This window comes from Thunnus maccoyii, chromosome 10 (genome assembly GCF_910596095.1).
Source record: "Thunnus maccoyii chromosome 10, fThuMac1.1, whole genome shotgun sequence".
Classification (NCBI taxonomy): domain Eukaryota; kingdom Metazoa; phylum Chordata; class Actinopteri; order Scombriformes; family Scombridae; genus Thunnus; species Thunnus maccoyii.
In genome coordinates, this window is record NC_056542.1 from 14,580,316 (window position 1) to 14,607,689 (window position 27,374).

At 44.8% G+C, this 27,374-nt stretch overlaps 2 protein-coding genes and 1 long non-coding RNA gene across 6 annotated transcripts in view; 2 read left to right on the plus strand and 1 right to left on the minus strand.

The window, feature by feature from the left end:
* The window catches only part of LOC121905093, a 19,018-nt gene extending 7,329 nt beyond the window's left edge, over nucleotides 1–11,689 (minus strand). The window contains exons 1-4 of one of the 4 annotated variants that reach the window (XR_006098343.1): nucleotides 11,371–11,689; nucleotides 10,564–10,684; nucleotides 9,660–9,754; nucleotides 1,287–3,958 (exon numbers count right to left, since the gene is read on the minus strand). This is a non-coding gene — a long non-coding RNA (uncharacterized LOC121905093). Of the gene's footprint in view, nucleotides 1–1,286; nucleotides 3,959–9,659; nucleotides 9,755–10,563; nucleotides 10,831–11,370 lie in introns of those variants that run through there. The other 3 variants (XR_006098340.1, XR_006098341.1, XR_006098342.1) reach the window with 3 other exon arrangements.
* il11a (interleukin 11a) lies at nucleotides 10,894–18,482 on the plus strand. The gene is made up of 5 exons (XM_042423067.1): nucleotides 10,894–10,929; nucleotides 11,724–11,881; nucleotides 16,392–16,487; nucleotides 16,621–16,782; nucleotides 16,909–18,482. Exons 1-5 carry the CDS (start codon nucleotides 10,923–10,925, stop codon nucleotides 17,086–17,088), a joined length of 603 nt encoding a protein of 200 aa, XP_042279001.1. The 5' UTR covers nucleotides 10,894–10,922; the 3' UTR covers nucleotides 17,089–18,482.
* A 375-nt stretch (nucleotides 18,483–18,857) lies between these two features.
* Nucleotides 18,858–26,919, plus strand: znf628 (zinc finger protein 628). The gene is made up of 9 exons (XM_042422881.1): nucleotides 18,858–18,991; nucleotides 19,455–20,033; nucleotides 20,791–20,863; nucleotides 20,960–21,898; nucleotides 22,070–22,240; nucleotides 22,397–22,730; nucleotides 22,995–23,149; nucleotides 24,113–24,355; nucleotides 24,499–26,919. The coding sequence occupies exons 2-9, from the start codon at nucleotides 19,645–19,647 to the stop codon at nucleotides 26,551–26,553; spliced, it is 4,359 nt and encodes a 1,452-aa protein (XP_042278815.1). The 5' UTR covers nucleotides 18,858–18,991; nucleotides 19,455–19,644; the 3' UTR covers nucleotides 26,554–26,919.
* Nucleotides 26,920–27,374: the final 455 nt, after the last annotated feature.

The following is a 27,374-nucleotide window of genomic DNA, read 5'->3' on the forward strand; positions in this document are numbered from 1 at the left end:
ATTTTCAGGAAGCAGAAAAAGCCCATGGCTCTCACACTTAACCCTAACAACCACAATTTGGCACAACCTCAGTATCTATTTGTGATCTGGTAACACTTTACCTGAGCCCTACGTCATTGTAAAGCCCGCAGTATAAGGAGGTTTTTCAAGTCATGCGTCAGGGGAAAGGGTAGAAAATGATGACTGTAGGGCCACTGATGGAGGTTGTGAGACATGCACTATCAGGAAATCGGAGGGGGAAAGTGTGAGGGTTTATGTCCAAAGTAGTCATCATTACCAAATATTGCGGAATCTGGTTTCTTATCCTGGTGGGGACCCAAATAGTTTCTTTATCCTGGTCCCACATGAAAAGGGGAGCAATATTATTTTTTATGACTCTGGCTCACAAGAAATAAAGTAAATTTTATCATTTTGGGTCCCAGAATGAAAATATGTAAGGACCTGGCTGTATGAGACACAGTCACTAGAGAGTCAGGGAGCTAGCTACAGACTGAAACAAAGTGAGAGTGAAATATTGTTCATGGCTGCGGGCTAAGTCCTGCATTAAGGCCAGGAAGTAAACAGGGGAGCAGGCGAATCTCTTCGCAGACAGACAAAGAGACAGACTGGGGGTGTAGGAATCTGTGTGAGGTTTGAGACGAGTGGAGAGAAGGTCAGAGGTGCCGGGAGGGAAATCAGTCAGATGCAGACAGACGACAGACTGTTGCTGAGGTTGGAGATGGGGAGACTCATAGATGAAATGGACAGCGGAGCCTTAGTGAGTGACTAAAAGGCCAAGAGAAAAGCCTTGGTCTTCCTCAAGAGACAGTTCTGTTTTCTTCTGGTTACATCACCCAAACGTGAAATGCACACATAAACAAACAAACTTTCCTTTTTTTTTTTTTTTGGTGCACACATGCATGCCCCTACACACAAATGCACGCAGGCACATGCAGGGATATAAAAGAACCCCTGTGAGGTCAGATCCAACGGGCTGAGGCTGTCCACTGTTAGTCGGACTAGCCAGCTAAGCCTCACAGTCTCACTGGCAGCTACAACCACCACCACCAACCACTGTACCCTGCCTTGCCCTGCCCTGCCCTGCCCCGGCCTCCTCTCCACTGGCGGCTGTCTGTCCTGGCCTGCCGTTGGCTCTCTAGGGCTGCAGCGCATTTATGTGTGTGCTTTTCAATTTGGGACGGGGCCAGTGCCACCAATTTGGGACTGGTGGTCTTTTCCTCTTTTCCAAAATGTCCTCATTTACCTTTTCCCTCCTTTCCTCTTCTTTCCTCCTGTTTTCCTGCCTCTCTCTCTCTCTCTCATTCTCGCTCAGTATGTTTCTCTCGGGCCGGGGGGCCTGTGGGCCTGTGGGTAGGGGCCTTATTCCATCAGCCTGGGGCTTCTGTCAGAGGCTTGTTCCATTTTGCGTCATGGTGTTGACTGAGCGGACCCCACACTTAACTCCCATAGAGCTATGGGGTTGGGCGGCAGGGCGGCCAGTGTAGGCTAACGTGGCCCCGTGTTCAGCGTGGTAATCTGATGGCCATGTTTATTTTATGTAGCTCTCCTTTGATGGAGCAGAAAAAGTCTTTGGGCTTTTTGTTTCAGCACTTTCACTGCCAGGTCAGAGGTGCTCGCCGTGGTTACGCTCAGGAAGAATAATATTTGCCCTTATATTCGCTCCAAACAGGCTTTTTTCCATATTAGTGTCAGGGATACTCTCTGGGTTTCTGCCTTCCACTGATTCGGCACATTGGAGGTGAAGGGTGGTGGGGGACCGCACCTAAATAGCATCGCTCCCTGGAGGATAACTGGGGTGTTCCACAGGTCGTCCCCGGAGCCTGTTCCTATACCCCTGAGTGAACCCCCGTCACACTCAGCTGCGGACCTGAGAGAAAGCCCTGCGGCCATATACATATAAGTCCCAGTAGTGAAGGAAAACACATACATAAACACATGAAAACATTCTCCCTGCTGCTTGGCTGCCCCAGGCTCCACCTCAGCTGTAAGAGGTCCAAACTTCCCAGGGGTTCTTTTTAATGCAGTTACCAAAAAAACAGAGTTACCTCTCCTTGTCTGCACGGCCTGAGCCTTTCACTGCCTCACCTCAAAACTCACACACCCACCTATCTGCCTTGTGTCAGCTGTTTCAGATGGGTCGAAAAGCCAAGGAACCACACCAAGTCATTATGTGAGGTTTTGACCCAAAAGTGCTAGAGTGAGGCAGAACTGTCCGCATTCACTGGATTGAATTGTGACCCCAATTTTGTTCTGTGCAACCACACCATAAAGCACAAATAATTTCATGTGCTGTCCCTCATCATATTGTTCTGCACTTACCGTGTCTCGATTGAGCTTTACAATGTTGATCTGACCTAGGAAAGTGTTCTTTGAGTGGCTACTTACAGGACTTGCTTTGTCATGCAAGAATGCTTTTCGCTTTGAAGATTAATTAGTACGTAGCTTTTGAGAAAAGCAGCCCAGATTGTGGCCGGAATATTGTTTATCCAAGTCGATTTTCTTATTGTAATTGGCAGAGGTCTGTGCTGTGATCATGATATTACAGGCATGAATCAATGTCATACAAGATAAGGCACCCTGGGGAGTTTTATATGGATAATGTTTCATTTCCTTCATTATTTATGATCTGAATACAGAAAAAAACTGGGTTTAGGCCAGATATGAACAATAAGAACTCACGCAAGCGCACATGCACACAGATACACAGGACAGGATGCATATTAAGAAATTTGATCACCATCAACCTATCTCTTATCTTTCCATAAGAAATGAATAGAAAAACATGCACAGATGACTCTTTACACTTCCTGCCCACCTCCATATATCCTATTATCTACCTTTCTGTCCTGAAACATTAGACGTGTTTCAGGCCTCCCCTCGACTGTGAGGTATGTGCTTACTCACAGATGAGGGAGCATAAACTCTGATGTAATCCGGGGGAAACAGGGAAACATTGAGGAGGGGGACTACCCTGGTGGTAGGTAATCCAATCCCTCCTGGTGCAATTTAGCAGCTCAAAACAATTACCGACTAGCTGCCCCCAAATCAGCACCAGCAGTCAGACAAAGGGACTTGGCTTGTTAGTAGACACTGATGTAACTTCAGATTTAGTAGGTCACTACAAAGAGGAGGGTAATCTGGATCAGGGTTTGGCCATGTTGCATTCGGTGTTCAAAACTGAGCTTGAAAGCCGCTGCAGATGGCACAGTGTGTGGGAGACAGTAGAAAAGCCGGGTCAGTGAGTCATAAAGAGGTGCTGTCAGTCAAACTCAGGGACTCACCAGCCAAAAATCTTCCTGTGTGGTGTGTCTTTTGTGTCTCCTCCTCTTCCCACTCACTGTCACCCAATCAGGGCCTGATTAAAGGGGTTCGCCTTTCCTGTGACATGTCGCTATCTCTTATGTTTTCTTCCTGTCCCACAGTATTCCCTCGCCCTTAGCCCAACACCCTTTAGATAGTCTGTTTTACGTCTTTACGGTCACTATCTTTGTTTCGTCATTCTCTTCCATCCCTTTGTTTTTTCTAATCCTACTCCATCCCATCCATCTCTATCGATGGTCATTAGCTCTTTTCTCCATGACAGTTTCACCTATCTCAATCCAGTCATCCCCACCCACGTATCCCATTCCATTCCTCTCCTTTCCCCTTTTCATGTGTCACCACTCCATCTTCGTCATCAGTCTCTGCTTCTTTGGATAGCCGCTGTCACTGTGTTTATTGTCTTAGTGTCAAACCTAGACCTATGTCTGTCCAGGCATCCTGTTCCATCCCCTTCCATCCCACTCTTTGTCGTCATCCCTTTCATTTTCTTCCCAGTGATTGTCCATGCGCCTGTTGTTTCTGGGCTTTCAGTCCACTCTGCTGCAGGGTATTTCCTTCTTATCGTTCACTGAGCCATTCCTTGCATTCCTGGCATGCTTCCTGGCACTACCGGGGGTCCAGCCAGATGCGAGGGCGTCTGTAATACAAGGCAGGCGCTGAGGCAAACCAATACCATTCATACATCCAGCAGTGACCTTCTGATGAGGATGGACAGTGTGATTGATGAACAGAAAGAAGACGAGGAGCCGGGGAGAAAAGGGAGGGGAAGACATAAAAAGACAGTGGCGGCGGGGCTGTAATGGTAATGTCTGTGAACTCTGTGCCAAAAATAGAAAATTCTGGATAGCTTTCATTTCTAAGGCCTTGACTCACAGACTGTTATTGATGAAAGAAGAAATGTAAGGCATTTAAAGCTCTCCCGACAGAGCAGTTTGTGGCTAATTGGAAGCAGCAGGGGGTCAAAGTGCAAATAAACACTGGAAACAAGAATAGAGAGATTGGAATAACTTTCGTGTCATTCCTCTTAGTCACAGCCCTCCAGTGATAAAGGTAGGCCACTGACTGATCACTAAACAAAGCTTTAGTGAATGAACAAAGGTCAAGAAAATAAAACCGGAAAGGCGCTGAGGCTGTGACAATTCGTGCTGATGTACAGCTGAAAGATGGCCGTCAGACTCAGACTTGTCAGCTGGAGATAATGATAATGGTGGTTAAAAAGAATGCATGCAAACACATTACTTCCATATCTTATTCTCACTATTCCAGAGATAAGATAGTCCATCCAAGAAGTATGAGGGACAGATAGTTCGCAGTTTATATAAACATTTACAGTAAGGGCTTTCTTTCCGAGAAAGAATACAAAAAACTGCAATACAACAACAACTGCAGAGAATTTCGACCCCCCCCCCCCCCAAAAAAAAAGGGAAGACAGTGTATCTTCTGTGCCGTGTTTGCACCGCTTTAAGTCAAAGTCACTTCAAACCAAAGTTGACATTTCAGTGAACTTGAGGTCCGCCTCCCCTCCCTGTGCGGTCAAAGCACAGCCTACTGAATGTGGAGAGAAGTCTTTTTGATTTCCAAACATTTTCAAATGCACTCAGCCTCCAAACTGTTGTGCTCAGCTCGGCCAGTCCGTCCATCCGCTAGTTCAAAACATAAACACTGACAACATGCGGATATGAAATTTCCTTTCCTGTGTTTGCTCTTAGTTATGATGAAATTTACACACTCTGTATGGCTGACGCACAGGAAGTGGTTGGTGGAAGGACAGTAGAATCAATACAGCTGCCCATGCGTGCTGTTATAAGTTGTGTTATCTGCTATCATTGTTGTGGGAGGTTGATTTATGATTGCCAGCGTGTAATGAGTGTTAATTTAATGAATGGCCAGTGGTGAAGGGGCCTGAAGTGCGTCAGCATTCACAGAAACAGCCAGGCCATGTCAAGTTAAAATGGGTAGTGGGTTATAAATTGTTTTAAATGCTGGAGTAAACTGTCTAACAGACGTAAGCATACGTGTGTATTTGTATACGTGTGTATCTGTGTGTCCAACCATCTGCAAAAGGGCATCCTCCCACCCCCTCATGTGACTGGGGTCACGTAACGTTGACAGAGTCACTCAGTAGGGCAAACTGCGACGTCACACAAGTTCTCTTCCCTTTGTCTTCCCGGCTCCCTACACTCCTTCCCCGTCGTCTCTCCAGGCCTCCGCTGCCCCCTTACACACACACACCCCTCCCCATTTCCCCTGAGTGTTTGTCAGCAGCTCTCAGCTTCCGTAGAATAACACGACAACAGGCTCAGTGTGTGGCTGACGCAGACGCACGGCGCGCCGGCAAGTAGTGGTCAGCTCTGATACAGTATACATCACTCACAGACACACAAACACACACAGATGTAGTAACTCACCACAGAAATGGTGCAAGACTGACAAAAGGACAGAGAATGCACAAGTAATGTCTCCCGGGCAACTATTCTGCACGCTGAGGAATGCACCAAAATAAGAACTTCACTTTCACTCTGCTCTCTTTTCTGGTTCTGTTTTACTTTTTCTTTTTTTTTTTTTTGACAGGGTCACTGAGGCCGAGATATTGCAGCTAGGTGATGAAACGATTCACTGTTTACATGCACATGTTTGATTACATATGCTTTGGTAGTTCAAAGCTTGTACTGTTTATAGTTCATTGATACTACTGCGCTCCAGACTGCACTGGAGAAAAAAGAGGACAGGAGGAGAGGAGAGGGCTCTCAACTGGGAGCGAGTATGCAAGAGAAAGTGAGATGAGGGGAAGCACTTTGAAAGGAGGAAGAGCTGAGGAGAGAGAGAGAGAGAGGGGCAGAGAGAGAGAGAGAGAGAGGGATGCAGACAGGACACGCAATGACAGGAGAGGAAAGAATGTTTAGGGCGACTGAGAATGGCGCTGAGAGGAGCGGGAGGGAGAGCCGGAGGAGAAAGCGGGAGCTCTGAGACTGGCCTGGGCTCTCCAGTGTATTAACACCAGTCTGAGATGGAGGGAGCAAGCAGGGTAGATGGAAAGAGTGTTTGCACAGTAAAAAGTTCCTTTTTGCGTGGGTTGCTTGCTTCCCGCTGTACCCCCCTCCCCTACCCTCCCCTCCCTTCCCCTCTCCTCCTCCCCACCTCCTTCCCCTTCTCTTTCTCACACTCTGTCTGTGACCTATTGCTTCAACTAGTTCATTCAGAGATTTCCTCACAGACGCAGACGCAAAACTGCCCAGACGCAATGAGAGTGAAAGGGGGGGGAGAGGGGGACGTAAGCAGGTGAGCAACACACAAGAGTCAGAGAAAGGGAGAGGGCTGACTCTCGCTGTAACACATGCACGCACACACGTGCACACACACACATACACACACTGTGTTTTGTCACATACCATAGAGTTTGGTTTCCAAACAAAATGAGCCTCGTAAATGTGTGTTTAATAGAGAGGTGATTTAAACATTTTGCCCCCCCCCCCCCACCCCCATCCCCTAACCCCCCAGTTTGTGCCGGTAGAGACGTTTGCCTCATGCTCTCCCTTTCATCCCTGCATCCTGCCCTTTGCGCGGCTCTGTGAGCTGAGCCAGTGGAGGAAAACTGCAATAATGATACTGGTTAATGTCCTCCTTTAATGGTCCAATAAAAAAAAAGCAGAGCAACAGATGCACAACAGCCATATCTGTCTCGAGTGGACCGTGCACATGGAAAAGGAAGAGAGCAATTGACACGCATAATTTGTAAATCACGTCCGTGGGGAGTTTTCCCAACTAAAGACTTGGCAGTGCGGAGGGGGAGACAGGGCGGGGGGGAAATGGGAGGAGGGTCTTTTTTTGCCAATATATCTGTTTGAAAAGACGACAACAGCACACTAACTGATTACTGACAGTGAGAAAGAGAGAGTCAGAGACGTCACTTTATTGCCCAATGAGTGCACCCCCCCTCCTGTGTGTCACTATTCCCCCCCAACTATTAACACACTCACTTGCTCTCTGACGTACGTAGAAGTATAAGAGGGCAACTGGAGGGGAGAAGGGGGGGGGTTAGGGTAAGATTACCATGACAATTCCCCTGATAGGATGCCCCACCGCAGTCACGCACGTGGGAACGAGCCGGAGAAAATGAACGGGAGGGGAATAGAATGATGGAGAGGAGAGGAAGAGGAGAGGAGGTGGAGGAGGTCATGGGGAAACTTGAAAGTGGTCCTGTTATAGGAGAGCAAATATTAACAGTAATAGGTCGGACCTTTGGTTTTCTCTTTGAACGTAATCTCCGGGTTTGTTTACTCAAGCCCTGCTGGAATTCCCTGGAGGAAATGAGGGTGCGACATAAAAAAATGATGAATTTATTACTACTCTTTCTCACATAATCCTTTTTACCATCGGAGCAGCGTTGCGTCATGGCCAACATTTTCACTGTTTACATATGACACTCTGAGGTAAGCAGAACATGAGACTTAACCCTAAAATCCACAAGACTACTTTATCACCTGGACATGGAAATTAACTGGTGGCAATAAACATTTATGGGAAAGCCAACCATATCACAATGAACTGAGTCGGTATTTGTTCTCATAATCAGACTACAGCCTAATCACTTAAATAAACACCGAACCAAAATCCCCCCCACATAAAAAAAAATCTACTCTTGCTCAAGCTCTTCCTTGTCAGTAATTATGATATAATAAAACACTGATATTCCGTTCAAGGCTGCCTCATGAATTGAGTAACTGCGGGATTAACAGCCTGGCAAAAAGGTGAGCAAAGAGTGCGAGGCATTCAAAGGATTTGAAGCCTGCGTAATAATGTGTGAATACATGCCATGGCGCACAGGAAACCTAGTGTAAAGCATGACTGAATTGAGTGAAGCTTGTGTGAGTAAAGTTTGTCTGGCAGTGAGGCCTGGCAGGGCCCTGTCACAGGTTCCCCTTCCTCTCTGATGTCTTTGAGGTCGTAGTCTGAGTGTCTCACTCTGTTTCTCCTCCTATGGTGGTTTACACAGATTGGTGATGTAATGGGTAGCATATGAAGGCCACACACAAACACACACACACACACACGCAGACGCACACACAAACACTGATGCTCATGCACGTTATACAGACACTGCACTTATACCACCACATACCCATAATTACACACATATACTGTACGCACACCCATTTACACAAACCCTGGATTCCCCCTTTTCCAACAGGCATGCGCCAGTGTGTGCTCGCTCTCACACACACGAAAACAAAAGTCTAAACAAAGATACACAACCCTTATTTTGCGCGCTGACATCTATGCATGTGCGCACGCACTCCCACACACACACACACACTCACACACACACACACGTAAAGGGCAACCACCCGGTGTCATAGTGTGTGAGTGATCAGCGTCGGCGGATGGCCTAACAGGAGACTGTGTGCCTCAGAACCACCCAGGAGACCCCCATCATGAGAGGCAGCCCAGAGAGGGAATGAGGGAGAGTGACTAACTTCACTCTTTCTTTTCTTCTCTCCCCAGCTGTGTCTTCAAACGGACCTTTGATGTGGGAAATTAAAAAGAGCGAGTGAGTGTGTCAATATCTCCCTACGTCCAACCGCACTCATCTATTTCCTCCCCTTCTTCTCCTGCTCTCCTCCTTTCACTTCTTTTCTTCTCTACTGTTGACCTGAGAAAACAGCGCATGACCCTTTTTCACCGCCACCCACTCGCTGCCACCAGGCCCTCATCATTTGCAGGGTGTTTGTTTGTCTGTGTAGGCCCACCACCGGACTGGCAAATCTGTGTGTGTATGAGTGTGCGATTGTGCGCATACAAGGCCCACCACTAATTATTTTCTAACCACACCATGAGTGTATGTCTGTGAATGAGGGTCTCCTAATCTCACACCCAGACTTAAAAAACGCTTTCTTCCTTTTCCCTGCTCTCCCTCTCTCTCCCTTTGTGTGTGCGTGTGCCTCTGACTCCCTTGCGATATACTGTATGCGTACAGTATGATGCATTAACTGTCCCTCTGTGATGACTGGAAACTCATTTTTGCCCTTTGCAACAGTGGGCCACGCTTTACTGCACCTGACTGAGTGTTTCCAGGCTGCCCCGCTCTACGTGCGTGCGTGTGTGTGTGTCAAACAGAAAGCGGAGACGTACAGATAGTGTGAGAAATCATGTTTGTGTGTGGAGGCTGCTATGTTTCTGCATGTTTTAGTGCTTTTTTTTGGTTTGTTAGATGTTTTTCTTTAACAGCATGTGTGCGTGCATCCATGTGCATGTTTGACCCCATCAACCACCCTGCAACCCCTCCAGCATGTGTCTGTCCTAAACTTTGTGTGTGTGTGTGTGTGTGTGTGTCCGCTCACTGTTTCTATGCAACACTTTCAGAGGCCCCTTCTGGTCTGGACAACACCTCTCTCCTGCCCCTATCCGTCTCTCACTCCTCACTCTTTCCTTCACCCTGGAGAGGGAGAGAAGGAGTGAAAAAAAGAGAAGGAGGTGTGTGGGGGGGCAGTGGAAATAACAGGCTGCTGTCTCAGGAGGGGCTTTGAAAAAAAAAAAGAGCAAGGGGTGAGAAAAGGAGGGAGAGAAAGGTGTTTGCCCTGCGTATTAGCTATAATACAGGGAATGTGTCTGTGTGTAGCCTACAAGAGCCCATAAATTGAATAACACAAACAAGAACACACTTTCTGTGACATTTCACCCTTTGAGTACAGCACAAAACACACTACAGGAACACAAGAAAAAAAAGGGACACAGGCTCTAAAAGAGACATGGTTACATGAGATGTGCTGATACACATGAAAACAATGGGCTTTTTAAAACGTCTGCAGTGATAGAGGGAGAGAGAGGGGGGAAGAGATTTGGAGATGGGGAGATAAGAAGAGGTAGATGGGGACTGATTGGCGCAGGTAGCGGGATGCGACGGAGGAAGTGCTGGAGATAGGGACAGGACAGGACGGGAGAAAGTGATAGAGGAAAGAAAAAAAAAGAAAAAACAACGGAACATTTTTTTTAAACTTTCGCAAAGGGAGACAGGCAGCAGGGAGGGGAGGAGGAAAAGAGAGAGAGAGAGAGAGAGAGAGAGAGAGAGAGGAGGGAGAGAGAGAGAGAGAGAGAGAGAGAGAGAGAGCGTGTGTCTGTGTGTGTGTGTGTGTGTGTTTTTATGAATGAAGTGAGTCACTGCCGATGTGTCATAGGCCCGACGTCTTTATAAAGGAAGTTTTAAACAAGCCTAAACACTTCACTGCGCGCAAAAATTGGACTTACCACACTCGCATCCCTCTCTATGCACTTCTGTTGCCTCTTTCTCTCTCTCTCTCCAAGCTGTCTAAGTGTCTCTCTGCCTTCAGCACTCCATAAAGACTACAAGGGCTCATCTCAAACTTTACTTTAAAAAAAAAAAAAAAAAGCAGAAAGTTTGACGATATTGATTTTTTTTTCCTGAGTGCTTCAGTCGTCACTCTGCTCTCTCATTCATCCTCTCTCTTGTCCTGACAACTTTCCTCCTCACCGAAGAAGAAGAAACCGGAGCACGTGACAATTTCCGGAGTTCAATTTATTTATTAATTTCCTATTTATTTATTTATCCACGTTTGTTTGCTGGTTCTCTTGGATCCGAACCAAATATGAGATGTAAGTGATTGTGTGAGTGTGTTTTAATTCATGAAATGCTCAAGTTTTTTTTAATTAACATTTCTTTACAGGTTTGTCTTATTTTATTTCTTAACGCTAATATTTTTAAATTGTGGGTAAAGTTTATGTGACTGTTGCTGCTTTTTTTAATCGTCCCTATGCAGACTAAATTAAATTATTTACTTGCTTTAAATCCTAAACAATTGCCTCACTTTATGACTTGACTGATGATATGGAAAACTTCTATGTTGATCCTTCAACGGTTAAAGTTAGACTATAGGGCAGGCAGCTCAGATGCTCCTGCAGTGTTATTTTGGCTGTGATTCTTGTGGTTCACCTGTAATTATCAAGCATTCATCATTTCAACAGCACTGTGGTTCCCTTTTAATACTTAGTCTACCTTGTATTTGAACTTGAAAGGAAAAGAATGAATGAGCTTACTGTTAGAGAGTTGGCTTGGTCTATATAATTTATACCACCAGCTCACGTCCCTATCCAGTTGCAGGTGTGACAATCAGCAGCATTCATTGCGTTGCTTATGGTAAAGGAGTGATGGTGATATTCAGTGTCAAAGCCACGGCTTTTAATGATTTAATGATTTGCATTCAGCCTGTGAAAACATGACTCTGACACTGAAGCTCTACAGGATTCCTCTGCCAAGTCTGCAGCTATTGTTTATATTATGGTGCAATATCTTCCCCTGGAGTTGACAGCAGTGGCCTGAGGTCATTATCATTATGGCGAGATGACAGCGCCTCTCCACTAATTGCTTCCGTTTTGTTCTGCCTCTACAGTGCTGCTCGACTCCTCCTCATCTCTCCTCTTCTCGCTGTTATTGGCTCAGCTGCCTGTATTCACGTCTGCCTCTCCAGTCCCTCAGCGGCGGCCCAATGACATGGATAAACTGTCCAATCAGACCAAAAATCTAATGAAGCTTACCCAAGAACTGCTGGTAAGTGAACATGTCGTCATGCTGATTAGGAATCTCAGCTACTGATTGGTGGAGAGACTAATGAGGGCCTGGTTGCCCTATGCTAATTGAATTGTTAATGCGAAGGTGGAAGAGGATGCGGGTCGTTAATACGCCAGAGCCTGCATTAATTAATCGTTGCCTAATTGCATTTTAGTGTTAATGTTACCTCTCAGTTTAGGTGCCCTCACACTTAAAACTGCACAACTTTTGCATCATGCAGAGTTGTGGAAAAGTTGTTGGGCTGAACTACACCAGATTTGCTCAGGACTCCAGTCTGAGTTAAAGGGAAACTTCAGTATTTTTCCAAGCCGGACCCTATTTTCCCATCATTTTGTGTCTAAGTGAGTAATGGGGACAACAGTTTTTGAAATTGGTCCAATTTTGAGCAAGCGCACTTCAGCCGGCAGCCGCGAAATGGGCTGCAATGTAATCCTTTGGGGCAATTGTGTCCAGTCAATGTACGTCCACTAAAAGTGCTTGTTTTTTTACTGACAGGCTCAGATTGTTATTATAAGTGTCTGACAACATTATGGAAAGGATCATACAGAGAAATAAAATGTTTTCTTTATCTTTAGCTTGATCAGGGCTGGTTGTTATTCCCAGTGAGAACCAACCAGGATTTCAAATGCAGTTACAACATCAAGGTGTCATAAAACACAAATTTGTTTAGTCATTTTGATAATTTGTTCAGTTGTAGCTTGAAAAAGAGACAATATTGCTTAGTGGGAAGGTATTTGTCCAAAGTCATATTGCACTTGTAGGTGATGTGGTCTACAGGAAGACATATTTTTAATGCATTTAATGTTTTGTATTAAATGTCATAAATATGGAACTCTATAGTAGGGGTGGAGTTCAATCCGAGCACAAATAGCGTGTTTTTACGAATATTCATTTCATGCAAATATTTTAAAAATTATTAGAGAAAAAATACATATCAAATAACAGCATGCAGGTCAGGACTCGTAGCATAGCGAGGTTACATCGTTGTCTCCATCCCTCTCCTCTGCTCCGCTCTGCTTTCTGTCTCTGTGTCACAGATGTATAAATAGCTGCAGGTCTGTGTCTCAGGCAGAGCTGAACTTTGGTTGAGTGGTCAGCAAAGTTGTCTGTGGTCTGGTAGACTGGGGTTTGAGACCTGGTGTGGGAATCTTCCTTTGCTATACTATATTTCACTGGGATTTGCAATAGTGAAATTTTTCATCCTCTACAATGTGCAAATAATAGCCTGTCATCATTTTGGGGCCTAACTAAAAACCACATCCAAATTTCTCAGCTGAAAGCTAGTATTGCAAGTCCCAGTGAAATATGATCTAAATCTGAACTTTTTCAAATAGTTGGTGAAAAAACTTTCACTTTTGAACCTGTTTTAAAAACGTCTTTTCACTGGTGACCATAGACGTTTTTTTTAAACGTCTTTTAAACGAGGAAGGAAGGAAAATGCTCACAGTCTCGCTCAAGGAGAAGTTTCGTTCTGAAATCTCACAAGAATTGACTTGTAGAAATCAGCTATTGAGCCATGACAGAGTCGGAGAGAGGAGTGCCGAGAGGAGTATGTTGTGTTGGAGTACAGAAAGCGTAGCTTAGTGTTATCTAAAATGGCTGAATATTTAGTTGATTTCGACAACAACTTAACTGTCGTGAGACTTACCATTGAGCAAGACTTGAGTAGACACAATAACAAACAGACCAGATCAAGCGAAAGACAAAGAAAAATGTTTTATTTCTCTGTAGGGATCCTTTCCATAATGTTGTCAGACACTTATAATAATAATCTGAGCCTGTCAGTGGCAAAAACAAGCACTTTAGTGGACGTACATTGACGGGCCGCTATTGCCCCAAAGGATTACATTGCAGACTGTTTTGCGGCTGCTGGCTGAAGCGCTCTCGTTCAATACTGGACCAATTTCAAAAATTGTTGTCCCCATTAGTCACTTAGACACAAAATGACGGGAAAATAGGGTCCTGGTTGAAAAATACCAAAGTTCCCCTTTAAGCTGCTTTCATTGATGACAGACTGGCTGGAGTCCATGCTTACATCAGGGTAGCAAAAGCCTCAGGGGAGATTTGACAGAGTGATCTCACTTTTAATCCACACTGGACTGGGAAGGGAGGGGAGGTCTGACTCAGCAACCTTATGGTCTGCCTGGTCACCTGATTGGTGGCAATACCAGGAAGATTGGTGGTCATGGAGGCCAGTGATTGCTCATGTAAGAATTAGCACCCGTTTACAATGATAGGCTACTTAGAGACATGAAGGGTTCACTAGGATAGAGAAACAAGACATAGACATAGGCCTAGGTATATGTTTTATATCTCCCATCAGGACAATTTTACAAATTAACACTGAACCTGCATCCAAGTGGGCCCAAACTACCAAGCATACCATCTATGAAATTACAGCAAAGCACGTATGTCTACATGCCTGTTTATATAGAAACATGTTTATGTTCTGTGGCTAGACGGTGGATGTGTAGATGAAGAAGTTTCACTTGCACATATTGTACGAACAAGTCTGGCTAGAAATCTCATTTTGTTGATAAGTCAAGTGGGTAGGAACATCAGATTTGAGGACTTAGCTTTTGCTCCAGCTGGTGATTGTGTAGCAGCACAGTGTTTTAACAGGTGAAAAGAAAGCGGGATCATATCTCTGGATCTTTGGTTACACATGACTGATCTAGATTCTATTTTTGCATTATGCAAATCTCAAAACTCTTTTGTTCAGGGGATAAAATCAAAAATAGCCACATACTCTCTCTAGTCTTAGTCAGTAGATAGTGTTCAGAAAGTGTGTGTGGGTTTGTTGCTTTAAGACAATGTTACAGGTTATCACTGTAGCAGTAGTCCAACCTGGGGTCCAGATGTGAAGAAACCAGCAGTATCAAAGGGTGTTGGGGACAGTATTAGACAGTGTTCAGTAACATGGAAGATTTATTTTTAATTTTTTTTCCTTATTGTGTGGAATTCCACTAAAGAGAGGACAAAGTTAGGAAAGATAAATAAAATGGGAATCCATGGAAAGTCCCTGCAAAAAAAGCAATGAAACTGATGCTTTAAAGGGAGAGAAGTGTGTGAGTGTATACACATAGGTCTATATAAGTTTACTGACGCAAACTGTGTATGTGTGTGAGTGAGTCTGTGTGTGTGTGTGTGTTTGCATGCATACTGTAATGGTGCAAATGTCTATATGTGTGCATGCATTTGTGTGTATGCATTTTTGTGGCCGTGTGTGTGTGCACTGAGGGTTCTGTAAATAGTCATGGTTGTGTAGGTGCGGTGTTTAGTGTTTTGCTTTTGGTCGCCACAGCAAAGTGACTTGATAAAAATCAAAAAGATTTATCACATTCCAGTATTTGCATTCAGGAAGAAAAAGGCTGGATGCTAAGTTCTGTCGGGTGAGGTCATGATCTACGATGGAGAGAGCAAGAAAAGGAGGATAAGAGGGAGAATTAAAGGCTGAGAAAGATGGAGCAAAAACCACAAGAGATGAAGAGATCAGAGGGCCAGCTAGATGACAAGCCAGTGGTGTATGTGTGTGCATGCATGCACATGTGCACGTGATGCTGCATGTGCTTGTGCACCTGGTATGAGTGAGAGAGAGAGAGGGGGAGAGAGAGGAGAGGAGCAAAGCGAGGGATGGTAGAGGACAAAAGCAACAGAGACAAAACATTGGACCACAAACATAAGTGAATTCTTATGAAAGGCTGATGGAGCGACATGAGAGACAATGCAGCACATTCATGACTAAAAACATCAACACAGAGAACTGGAGCAAACAGCACAACAAGGAAAACACTGAATAACAGGTTAAGGAAGCATTAAGCACATACAACCTGTTTACACAATACATTTCTGGGCACTAATCATCCTAATGTTGTTATGTTCCTCTGCTGATTGGAAATGACGCATGCCACATCAGTCATCTCCATTCATTCCCATTCATTACTGAATCAGGCATACACCTTTAATACTAAATTGCACAGCTGATGAGCACAGCTGCCTTTGTGAGGTAGAATTCCATAAACCTGCAGTCAGGTTGTTTATCCCCCTCTGGTGGCCATGATGTGCACTACATCTCCCGTCTGGACGTAGTTTACAACACATTTCGAGCTGGGCAGCGGCACTGCGTCATTCCATCTTTTTATAGCTGTGACCCTGGAGTTTCCCTACAGCCTTGTGTTGTCTGTCCCACTTGGAGCTTTCTTAGTCACTGCATATGTTGTTATCCTCTCTCCCTGTAGAAAACATCCTGTGGGTTCAGGTCATTTGCTCTTATTGTTGACATTTGGGGAGGCTGAATGTGGGTGAACTCACTCTGACCCGATCGACCACACTCTCCTCAGTGAGAGCTACTGTCTCCAAGCACAGAAAACAGTCACCCAATCGAGGTGCTAGACTAATACTTTCCTCATGTTGCCGTGACTTGTCTCAGGATGAGTAAAATTGTGCTGATGTGTGTGTGTATGTGTGTGTGTCTTGTTTTCTCTTTCAGAAGGAGCATGCATTCGACTCAGACGTCGAGCCCCACAGGTTCAGGTCTCTGCCAGAAATGAGCAACAGATCAGCCAATGACCTCAACAATCTTGAGGTAATGCTCTGATAATGTATTTGTGTTAGAGTGCGTGCTTGTGAGGGGACAGGGGTTGGTCTGTTTCTATCCGCACAGTTACATCTTGCCACACCCATGCTAAGTCTCTAAAGTATGTCTGTGTTGTTTCCAGCTGAAGCCCACACTCTCTCAGCTGTATGCTGACCTGAAGCTGTATGAGCACCACTTTGAGTGGCTGAGCAGGGTTTCAAAGAAGCACCACCACCCCGCACTGCCCAAGCTGGGAGAGATGATCAAAGAAATGAAATCTCTCATCAACATGCTGCACCGTCAGGTAAAGAGCTGAGTTGCCCTTGTTGATACTTGTTTTCAGTGTTTAACTTATATCAGTGTGCGGGAGTTTTAGTCTTCAGTAAATTAGTGGTTGTTCTAATCTGTCTGCTTTTCTTCTCACCTACAGATGCTGAGGGTTGAAGCACCAAAGCTGACTCCGGCAACGCCCTCCCTCCCCCCTCATCTCCCCTATCAGTTTGACGTCCTGCAATCAAGCCATGAACTTCTCCAACACTTCAAGCTCTTTTGCGATTGGGCGTACAGAGCGTTTCTCAGCCTTAAACCCAAAATCTCTGCAGTTCAATGATAATCCATTAACTAAAAGGCTGCAGAGCCAGTGAGAATGCATGGAATCCCACCTCAGCCAGAGGGAAATCAGGACCATGTCACCAGTGTGCACTGTAGTCAAAAGCATCCCATACGAGGCCCAGACATCAACCAATGACATGTGTGTTGAAGAATGTGTCTTTCCATCAGAGCCAAAGAGGATGCATTATACTGCAGCTAGATACGACCATCAAGATTAAAGCAAACTATCAGTTTAACTACGATGATCATGATTTCCTAAACTTTCCTAAAGGCCTTGTTCATGACCATGTTATTTATGTATTTATTTATTTATTGACTGTTAGTAATTTATTTAATTTTATTTATTTGAAGTTGTAATGTGTCACTCTCATCTTTATTTCTGTATTATCGTGAATTTATTTCCCCACATCTTTGTAATCTTTCTTTTTGTCTTGTGTCTCACTGATCCTCAAGGAAAACACAGTAGCACTTCCTAAACCTATAGCTCTGATTATGATTTTTCTTACTTTAACTCACTTTACATGGCATTTGTGTATTTATTTAGCCAATAATTCTTCCAGTAGATGTAGCATACATTTGGGACAGCCAAGGTTTTCACTGTCTCTCACTTAACAGTGCCCTTAAAGTAAACATTTTAGATGTTAGTGGAAACTTCGAACCATATTTAATGTGCCTTGTGTTAATTTATCAATTCATGGCCTATGACATAAATTGCATTTATGTGTAATTGTCAGGATGGTAGCCAAAGAGAAGTGAATACTTTTTTTTTTTTTTTTTTTTGCCAGAGGCAGAGTGTCTATTTTCAATGCCTGTTTCTCGCGTTCTGCATGAGGAGGCATATCTAATGTTGTGGTAAAGTTGTTTGAATGTGCCCTGTTGCTGAGCACTGATGGACCTGATTAGATTCTTTGCACAAACTTGTTAGGATTAGCCTCTTGGATGAGTGAGATGGCTGATTTTGAACCTGTGCTTTGGGGTAGAAAAGTTTTTTTTTTTTTTTTTTCCTGTTTGTTTTGTTTGTTTTTTAAGTTAAACACCCAAAGCCTTAAAATACTATGTATTGTGACACTATGTTCTGTACAGGTGTACATAAATGTACATGAATGTAAATTGCTGTATTTTGTTTTTTTCTACAATATAATGTAGAATACTTTACCAATTTATCACTATAATTTTTGTTCATTCCTATTCTAGTATTTGTTACAGTATTGACTATTTATTTAAGTAACTTGGTGGAACTATTTATTTTATGCTGCAAGGGAGCCAGTCTCCTATCTTTTTGTACTTTTATACAGTTTTTATTCTTATTTACTATTATTATATCATTATGTTTAAATTATTGTTGTAACATCAAGATGCCTCTTCCACACACTGATTGGCCTCAATGTGAAATATGTGCCTTGGTGAAATAAATACTAAAGAATGTGCACAATGGATTTTAGTATATCATTTATATCCACCTGCAACTCAAACTTTGACAGACGCATGCTGGGGGCAGACACAGACAGATACTACATTACCCAGAAGTCTGTGCGCCACAGTTAGAATAGAAACGATACGTATCCAATGTGAATAGAGCTTCATATATTGCCTTTTGAAGGTCTGGAATGTAAGTAAATTATCGATACGCACATTTAGTCAAATTTAGACGTTGTAAATATTTTTAAGTGATGTTTATAAACGTCAATCTGTCTGTTGAAGCTCCTGGCCAATCGTAGTAGCTCGTCTATTGTAGCAAACAGCCAATCACCGTCGCTGTTCTTAGAAGGCGGCATCGGGTGGAGGACTGCTGTTAGTCTGCGCTGTGTTTATTGTTAAGGTTGTGTGGATTAGCACTGCGGTACTCAGTTCCCTTTTCATAATATCAACAATATAGCTTTAAAATGAGTTAAAGATGGCCGGTGAGTACTGCTTCAGCCTGTGTTCATGCAAATCCTTATCGAGCAATTTAAAAAAGGCTATTCCGCATTGACGGCTGCTACATTAGCTTTAAATGCAGGCCAATAACTGTTATTGTTGATACTGTAAAAACCGGTATTTTTGTGTGTGTATGTGTGTGTGTGTATATATATATATGTGTGTTGTCTGTTGGTTTGTAGGGCTGACCAGTTAGGTTAGGATACACTCATAAAGTACATTAATGTGTAACTTAGCAGTAGCCTCTGTATGTGTGTTGCTAGTAAGCACCGCACTGCGGGGACGGACAGAAACGGAATGACGGCCAGGGGAAAGACAGCAGGGAGGGGAGGACGAGCTTCATAGACAGGAAGGAAGGAGGGAGGGAGGCGGAATTTAAAGGGGACATTCTTCACAAGAGTTACCAAGTTATAACACTGTATTTATTTCCATTTGACTTCATGTCAGACTTGGCCTGAGCTGTCTACTTGGGATGACAGCTGGTGTTTCCAGTGGCTGTCAGGGAAGGAATTCATCAAAGACACTGAGGCAACAATGAACGAAGGAAAGGTGAAAAAATCAACCATGATACTGCCCCAAAACTGATCCACGACTGCATCCAAGGAATACCCTCATCTGCCACCAGCTTCCTCTGGTAATGGCTAACTCAGTGGCCACTTTAGTGGTCCAAGCAGAACTCTTACCACCTCAGTCCACCGCCTCCCTCTCTCCTTTCCCATCCCTTCTTGGTTCAGGAGAGGATGGCGAGGATGATAGGGAGAGGGGGGAGCTGGTGGATGGAGACAAGAGTGTAGTGGAGGGCGGAGAGGAGGTTGTTCTGGACATGGTGACGTCGGCTGTGTCAGGCCCGGCCCAGCAGCCCGAGCAGTCGGACCATCCCTTCCAGTGTCTGGACTGTGGCAAGAGCTTCAGGTGGTCGTCCAGGCTCACCCACCACCAGAGGAGCCACAACAACGAGAGACCCTATCGCTGCAACCTCTGTCCCAAGGCCTTCAAGGGCTCCTCCGCTTTGCTCTACCATCAACGGTATACATATATAATAGTTTCAAGCTAATATTTGAGTATTTTTGTAATGAACAAACATGACTTGAAACAAAATCCAACATCTGGAATGAGCTGGTCAGGTTTCACACATGTGCTATCATTCAAATAGTAATCAGTTAGCCAAAGGCGTCAAGGTACAGTCGCATTAGTCTTCTGTTCAATGAAAGTTCCCCCTACTCAGCCCCAGTAAAACATGAGTTGTCCAAAATGGATAATGGCAAACTGTAAAACACTGTGTATATTTTAGTGTAGTAGTTTAATATTAGTGTAATACTGTATTTTATAAAACTTGTTGATGGTGTGCTGCTAGAATAATTACTTCTCCATTTTCAAACGGTGCGTCAGTGCCTCTATTGGCTGACTATTTCAATTCAAAGGTCAGAGTTGGTCAAATGTTAACTCTGACCTGTCAGATTGGAGGAGATTGCACAGAAACATGAGATGCATAGTTGAACTTGGCTGTCATATGGAGTTTAATTGAAGAAGTGTAATATCACCATACCTTTAACAGTCAGAGAACAGAATACTGACACTGAAGCAAAGACTGGACCCACCTCTGCCTGATTTTATAATTTGTTTAATCTGTCTAAATTTACGTTTAAAGAAAACTCATCAGATTCAGATTACCATTAACATAATTTATTCCCTTCATAAAAACACCTGTATTTGGTACCAGTGTATTATGATTGTACATAATTTATTATGCTGTTCCACCTCAATAGTTACTTTTCTTTTGAAGGTCTCACTCAGGGGAGAAGCCTTACAAATGTCAAGATTGTGGCAAAGCCTTCAAACGCTCGTCTCTGCTCCAGGTGGGATTTCAAACCAAGTCTTTTTTTTTTGGAGTAAAGAAAATGCTTAAATTTGAGAAGGATTTCATATTTCTGTATCTGTCTTTCTATCCATAGGTTCATCAGAGTGTCCACACTGGAGTGCGTACCTTCTTGTGCCCCTATTGCCCCCTGACCTTTAAATGGAGTTCTCATTACCAGTATCACCTGCGCCAGCACACTGGAGAGTGCCCATACCCCTGTGACACTTGCCCCAAGGCCTTCAAGAACTCAAGCAGTCTGAGGCGACACAAGAATGTCCATCTCGGTCTCAAGCCTTACACCTGCTCGGTGTGTAACAAATCCTTCACTCAGTCTACCAACCTGAGGCAGCACATGAGGATACATACAGGCGAGAGGCCCTACGTCTGCAGTGAGTGTGGACGCAGCTTCACACACTCATCAAACCTGGCCCTGCACAAGAACTCTCACTCCAACCTCAATGCAGCAGGGAAGGAGGGAAAGAGGGGAGAGGATGCACAAACTAGAAATGACATAGTGGAGGTGGTGGTAGGGGCAGAGGAAGTGACATCATCCATGTTGACAGACATGGTGGGATTTGTGAGCCAGGCAGGGACCGATGGAGTAGGGGTGGGGATGGAGGAAGTGTTCTTGTCAACCACCTCGTCCGGCCAGAATCCAAACCTTCTCCCCCAGCTCACCCTCACCTCCTCTGGGGAGAATGTTTGTGCATCCAGGGCCATCGGGACAGAGGTTCACCTGAGCATGGACACCGGGGCCAGTGTGCTGCTGTACAGCTGTGGCAGTTGCAGCCACACCTTTGGCACAAGAACAGAGCTAGAGGAGCACCAGGCCATCCACATGGCTCCAGAGGAACACAGGGCCAGTGGGGAAGCGGGACCTGGGGCAGGGATGGAGGTTGGGGATGGGCTGGTGGGAGCCAGCCACCTGCTGGCTGATTTTGAGGAGGTGGTGGAGACGACCACGGTGGCTGAAAGTGGACACACGACAGAGGTGCTCCTTGGACTGACGGAAGGAGCAGATGGAAGCAATGCAGTGAGTGATGAATACAAGAAGAGAAGAATAAAACCTTCCCATATTAAATTAAAATACTTCAGTATAAAAATTGCGGAGTGTATATCTAGTACTAAAAAAATCACTCGTCAGTCTACAAAGTGCAGGAGTTAGATCTGATGATATGTATCACTTCCTTTGGTTTGTCCTCAGAATGTGGGCACCACCCAGGCCCAGTTTGACCTGCTGCAGAGCTTCACCGAGGTGACTCAGAGCTCTGAGTCCGTTCAGCCAGAGGCCAGAACCACATGGGCAGGGCTGTCATGTGGCTACTGCAATAAGACCTTCAAGACCAGTGGAGGCCTCAATAGACATGTGTCACTGGTGAGAATGACTGTTCTAATTGTTTTACTATTAACACTGTTATGCTAATACTGATATGCAGTACTGTGTATTGAGTACTAACAATAATATATTGCAGTTTGAGTCATCTATCCTAACATAATCGTTACTTCCTGTGTTCATCTTTTGTTTGTCCAGATGCACTCTCTCTCATCCCAGTCCCGTTCCCAGTTCAGCTGCTCCGCCTGCGACCGCTCCTTCCCCCTTCTCTCCTCACTCCTTACCCATCAACACTCCCACACCCCTGAGCAACGTCTCCTGGCCGAGGCAGAGGCCGAGATAGTTTGCCCTCCTTCCCTTTCCTTGTCTCTCCCGCTTCCCTCTTCTCCCAGTCAGGCTGACAAGCAGCAGGAAGGACAGAGGAAGATCCATGTTGATATCATTACCGTCAGCGAGGAGCACGAGGAGCAGCCGACCAAACCTGCCAAAGCCCCCAAAAAGACAGGAGCTAGCAAGGGTACTCCTGCTGGAGGTAAAGACATTTATATAGCAGAACAGACAAAGAACAGATGTTAGGCAAAGATTTATGTTTAGAAATCAAGTATACAATCAGAAGTTTGAGCCAGGCCACTTTGGTTAGTAACCAGGGATTTTCTTATTGATCTTTCTTGTGTTTCTGTTTCATTTTAATCCATGAACACTACTTAACAAAAAAACTGTGATCTTGACTGTTAAAACCTAAAATGTTTGATCATTTTCACAAATGTGGGACCATGTTTTACTATCTCTCGTACAGAGAGGCCATACCGCTGTTCAGAGTGTGGAAAAGCTTTTAAAGGGTCATCGGGACTTAAATACCACATGAGGGATCATACTGGGGAAAGGCCCTACCGCTGCACTGAGTGTGGAAAGAGCTTCAAGAGGTCCTCTCTGCTCTCTATCCACCAGAGGGTAAGGCTCACTCTTCACAAAGAATTTGCACAAGTTTAGTTTCCAAATGAAAGACCCACCAACTGAATTTCAACTGTAGAACTGTACATTCCTCTAGTTTACAGGGATTGTGGCTCTTGAAAATTGTATACACCTTTGCAGAATGCAAGAAATCGATAAAAACATATTCTTTGTGCAATAACACAATCCACAGCTATTAAGGGGTGGGAATCTTCAGGAACGACTCAGTTTTATTTGATTCTGAGTCTTGGTGTCATGATTCAATTCTGAATCAACTCTTGATTTAATAAATAGAAAAGGGGGGCACTAGTTTCAGGGTCTCACTCCGATTCACTCTGTGCCAATCCACAGAGTCCACTGAATTGCTATATGAAACATAAATAGCAGTTAAGCTAACTGATCTAAGAAAAGTTGGATACAATCGTTTGAAAGCATGTTGCAGTCTTCTGTGTGTGTGTGTGAGTGCTGGAGTAAGAAAAAAGCGGAGTACTCCACTGTGCTGTCACTAACTTTCAGTGTCCAGCAGTTGAGGACATCCTCTATGCTGTAACAGTAGTAGCAGGGAAACCCATCGTTATCCACAACTCTGTACAGCTGCAGGGCTTTGAAATTAAACAGACTGTGGACTGGGTTATTTTCTTAACCCGACCAGAGTTGGCTGAAGTTTTTTTAAGTGTAGCAGTGTGTGTTGGATGGTCAGCTTGTTTGCTAGTGCAGGAGTTCACTGCAACACTACGCTAATGTTAATGGGTGATGGCTTATGAAATATTCACAAAATACTTAACCTTTGTCTTACAAAGCTAATAAGTTAGTTATTTATTGTGTAATGCACATACAAGTGCCCAGCCCAAATGGACTTTTAAGACACCAAAAGTGTAGTGGTGAAACATAACTAATTATTTAGCTATAAAATCCCAAATTCTCTGAAGATGACCTATGAACTAATTTTTTCCACTTACCCAGGTACACACAGGCGTACGGGCCTTCCAGTGCCCTCATTGCCCTCTCACGTTCAAATGGAGTTCTCACTACCAGTACCACTTGCGGCAACACACAGGCGAGAGGCCTTATGTGTGTAAGGAGTGTGGCAAGTCCTTCAAGAACACCAGTTGCCTGCGCAGACACAGTCAGATGCACTCTGGACTGCGGCCTCATACCTGCTCTATCTGCTCCAAGTCTTTCTCCCAGACGTCAAACCTCAAACAGGTCAGTACAGCCTATACACATTCAGCTGTGATCTCATTCATATTCTTATTCCTTTGTATTTACAGGATGTTACTGTACTAACTAATACTGTTTTTCCATTTCTCCTCCCCAACCTCTCTGTTTTTGTTTTTTTCTGTTTGCAGCATGAACGTACCCATTCTGGTGAGAGACCCTTTCAGTGCACACATTGCAATAAAAGCTTTACACACTCCTCCAACCTCCAGCTCCACCTTCGTACACACTCCTCACGCAAGGACTTCAAATGCCCGTACTGCTCGAAAGAGTTCGTCATGCACTCCTACTTGCAGAGGCACATCCGAACCCACGGTAGTGGTGTTCCTCTGCCCTGCCCTGGTGGTGGAGGTAAAGAAGGTGTGGCAGTGAAAGCCAGTGTTGGAGGCGTAACAACCACCACAACTCTGCTCAACCCCATCACCCTGGAAGCCTCAGGAAACAGTGGCAGCCTGATTGTGTCCCAGCCAGCACTAAATATTCCCCCCAACACTTCCCAGAACTACTTCATGATTCAGACAGCCAGCGGCTTGCAGCTCATTCCTCTGACATCCCCTCCACCTGCACCACCACCTCCTCCGCCACCACCACCTCCGTCCCAGCCACAAAACTTCCTCCTCCTGCAGTGCCCCTCCACCAATGGCAGCCAGTCGAGCTTGATCCTCGTCCCTACAGCAAACAACCCTCCACCAGCCCCGGAGCCTCAGACTCTCCCTGTGCTTCAGACTCTCCAAGCACTCCAGCCTGTCCTAAACCAAACACAGACTCCGATGCCCCAGTTTTCAACTGTGTCACAGCAACAACAGCAGACCAGGATCATAATCACCAACAATAATAACAATGCAAGCACTCCTGTTGCCACGCCAACACACAACCTCTCAGCCAACTCTCTCCTGACCAAGCCTATACTAGGGAAAAGCACACGGACAGCAAGGGGCAGACGGGGACGCAAACCAAAAACTGCTCTTCAGAAATCTGTAACAGCTCTCGTCGGTCAGACTGCAGGCGGAACTGTGTCAGTAACAAACTGTAATGTAACCAGTGTTGCACAGAGGCAGAGTATTACTGCTGCTAACACCACCACAGAATCACTACCATCATCTGTATCCACAGCATCCCGCTGTCCTCTGTCTATATCTTGCACTACTATCCCAAGTCTGTCAACTTCCACCACTGTAGCCCCCACAGTGGATACCTCAGGATCCTCATTATCTGTTACCATGGTTACACCAGCCACCACAGCAGCCACAACATCAGTTTCTACTCTTGCTACCCCTGAAGGGAAACCCCCGACCACACTGGGGGAAGTAAGGACAGGGGAGACCATGACAGGGAAACAGTTTGTGTTATGTTTTGATAATGAAGGACGGGCGAAGGAGGGGATGAATATTGGGGAGGGTGGGGAGTCGTATGTGTTGCAGTTCGAAGGGGACGCATCAGGAGAGGCAGTGGATGGTGGGATGGGTGGGGAGGGAAAGTCACTTGTGCTGCAGTTCAAGACCAATGGGCAAGGAGAGGGAGAAAAGGGGGGAGATAAAGGAGGGATGATGTCACTTCTGCATGATTGGGGAGGAGAAAAGCAGGGTGAGAGACAGACAGGAGAGGATGGCAGCCAGGGAGAGTCCTATGTCCTTCACTTCCACACTGAGTCGCAGGACAGTGGTCCATCCAGTGCTACCTTCAGCCAAGGGCAAGACAACAGCCTGCAGCTTTCCTGCACACCTACCCAAGGTTTGGTACCCCTTGATGGGCAGGAGGTGGTGTTTGAACTTGGTGGTGAGACCAAGATAGAGCAGGAAACTGAGGAGGGCATGCAGATGATAGCCCTGATTGAAGGTGAAGGGGGAATGATGGGAGAAGAAGGGGCAGGTTGCAGTGCTGCAAACAGTCGGGTTACCGAGGGTGGAGGAGCTATGGAAAGTATCTTTCAACTAGAAGGAGGAGAGGAAATTGTCATTATTGAGGTCAGCACCAGTAGCTTAAGAGAGGGAAGGATAGAGAGAGGAGTTGATGGGGAAATCTCACAGAGCAGTGAAGTGAAATATGAGAGTGGAACAGCAGAAGCAAAGGAAAAGTCTGTAAAAGAACACAACTCTACAGACAGTTCAGAGGTACAGACATCAACTGAAGATACAATGAGAAATGGACCTATACCTAACTCTAAAGAGATGCAGTTCTCTAACTAAATGAAATCTGCATGTGTGTTTGAGATGAAGAAACTGTATGTGTGAATGAATGCCTCACTCTTTGTGGGCTCGGTGTGTTAGCACTTTAGTCAGTTTGAGGTCTCCTGGAACTGAGCGAGAACATGCAGTTAGATGAGTACTGTGTTGTAATGCCATGGTGCCACATACTAGAAATGTTATACATTCAAAGGCTGTACATGGACCTTGGAATATTCCTAAATATATTAGTTTAAATGATACTGTCATTTGCAGTTTGTTTATTAAGTAAATACGTTTTTGTGAATAAATGTACATGGTCCACTTTCCTCACAGTGTTAATAGTAAATAGTAATTAAACTAATTATTAATAAATCTGTTAATACCTTTTATTGTTTGCCTTTTTTGCTTCCTTTCAACACTGTCCGAGGAAACACAAAGAGGGAATTTGATGCTAAAAGACTGTAAATGGGGCAGCTATCCACATGATATGACTAACTCAGACTGCTGAAGCCTCATATAAGCCTCAGATAAACTTTTAAATGCATTTTTGCATAAAATGACACACTGTGGCCCCCATCACTTACACTGAAAGCAGGGATCTTTTAAAGAGATTCCCCTATCCCAGTTTAATATTTTGATTTTTGTGGTCTATTTACAAACATTTGCATGGTTTTATGGTCAAAAAGCACATAGTTACAGCTGTACAAGCCATGGAGGCAGCCCCTCTGTCACACTCAGCCTGAAACGGACTGTTTTGTGACCGCTCACTGCCCCTCTCCTCTGATTGGCTGAGTGTTTTCTGAGTGACGCACACCCAGACCAACCATAGGTAACGGATTGAA

Excerpts from the sequence above, each read along its gene's own strand:
- znf628 (XM_042422881.1), top strand. The coding sequence starts at position 19,645 with ATGGCTAACTCAGTGGCCACTTTAGTGGTCCAAGCAGAACTCTTACCA. Across the intron at positions 20,034-20,790 it reads GCTTTGCTCTACCATCAACG|GTCTCACTCAGGGGAGAAGC; the intron begins GTATACATATAT and ends TTTCTTTTGAAG. Across the intron at positions 22,731-22,994 it reads CAAGGGTACTCCTGCTGGAG|AGAGGCCATACCGCTGTTCA; the intron begins GTAAAGACATTT and ends TCTCTCGTACAG.
- il11a (XM_042423067.1), top strand. Across the intron at positions 11,882-16,391 it reads AGCTTACCCAAGAACTGCTG|AAGGAGCATGCATTCGACTC; the intron begins GTAAGTGAACAT and ends TTTCTCTTTCAG. Across the intron at positions 16,488-16,620 it reads ATGACCTCAACAATCTTGAG|CTGAAGCCCACACTCTCTCA; the intron begins GTAATGCTCTGA and ends TGTTGTTTCCAG.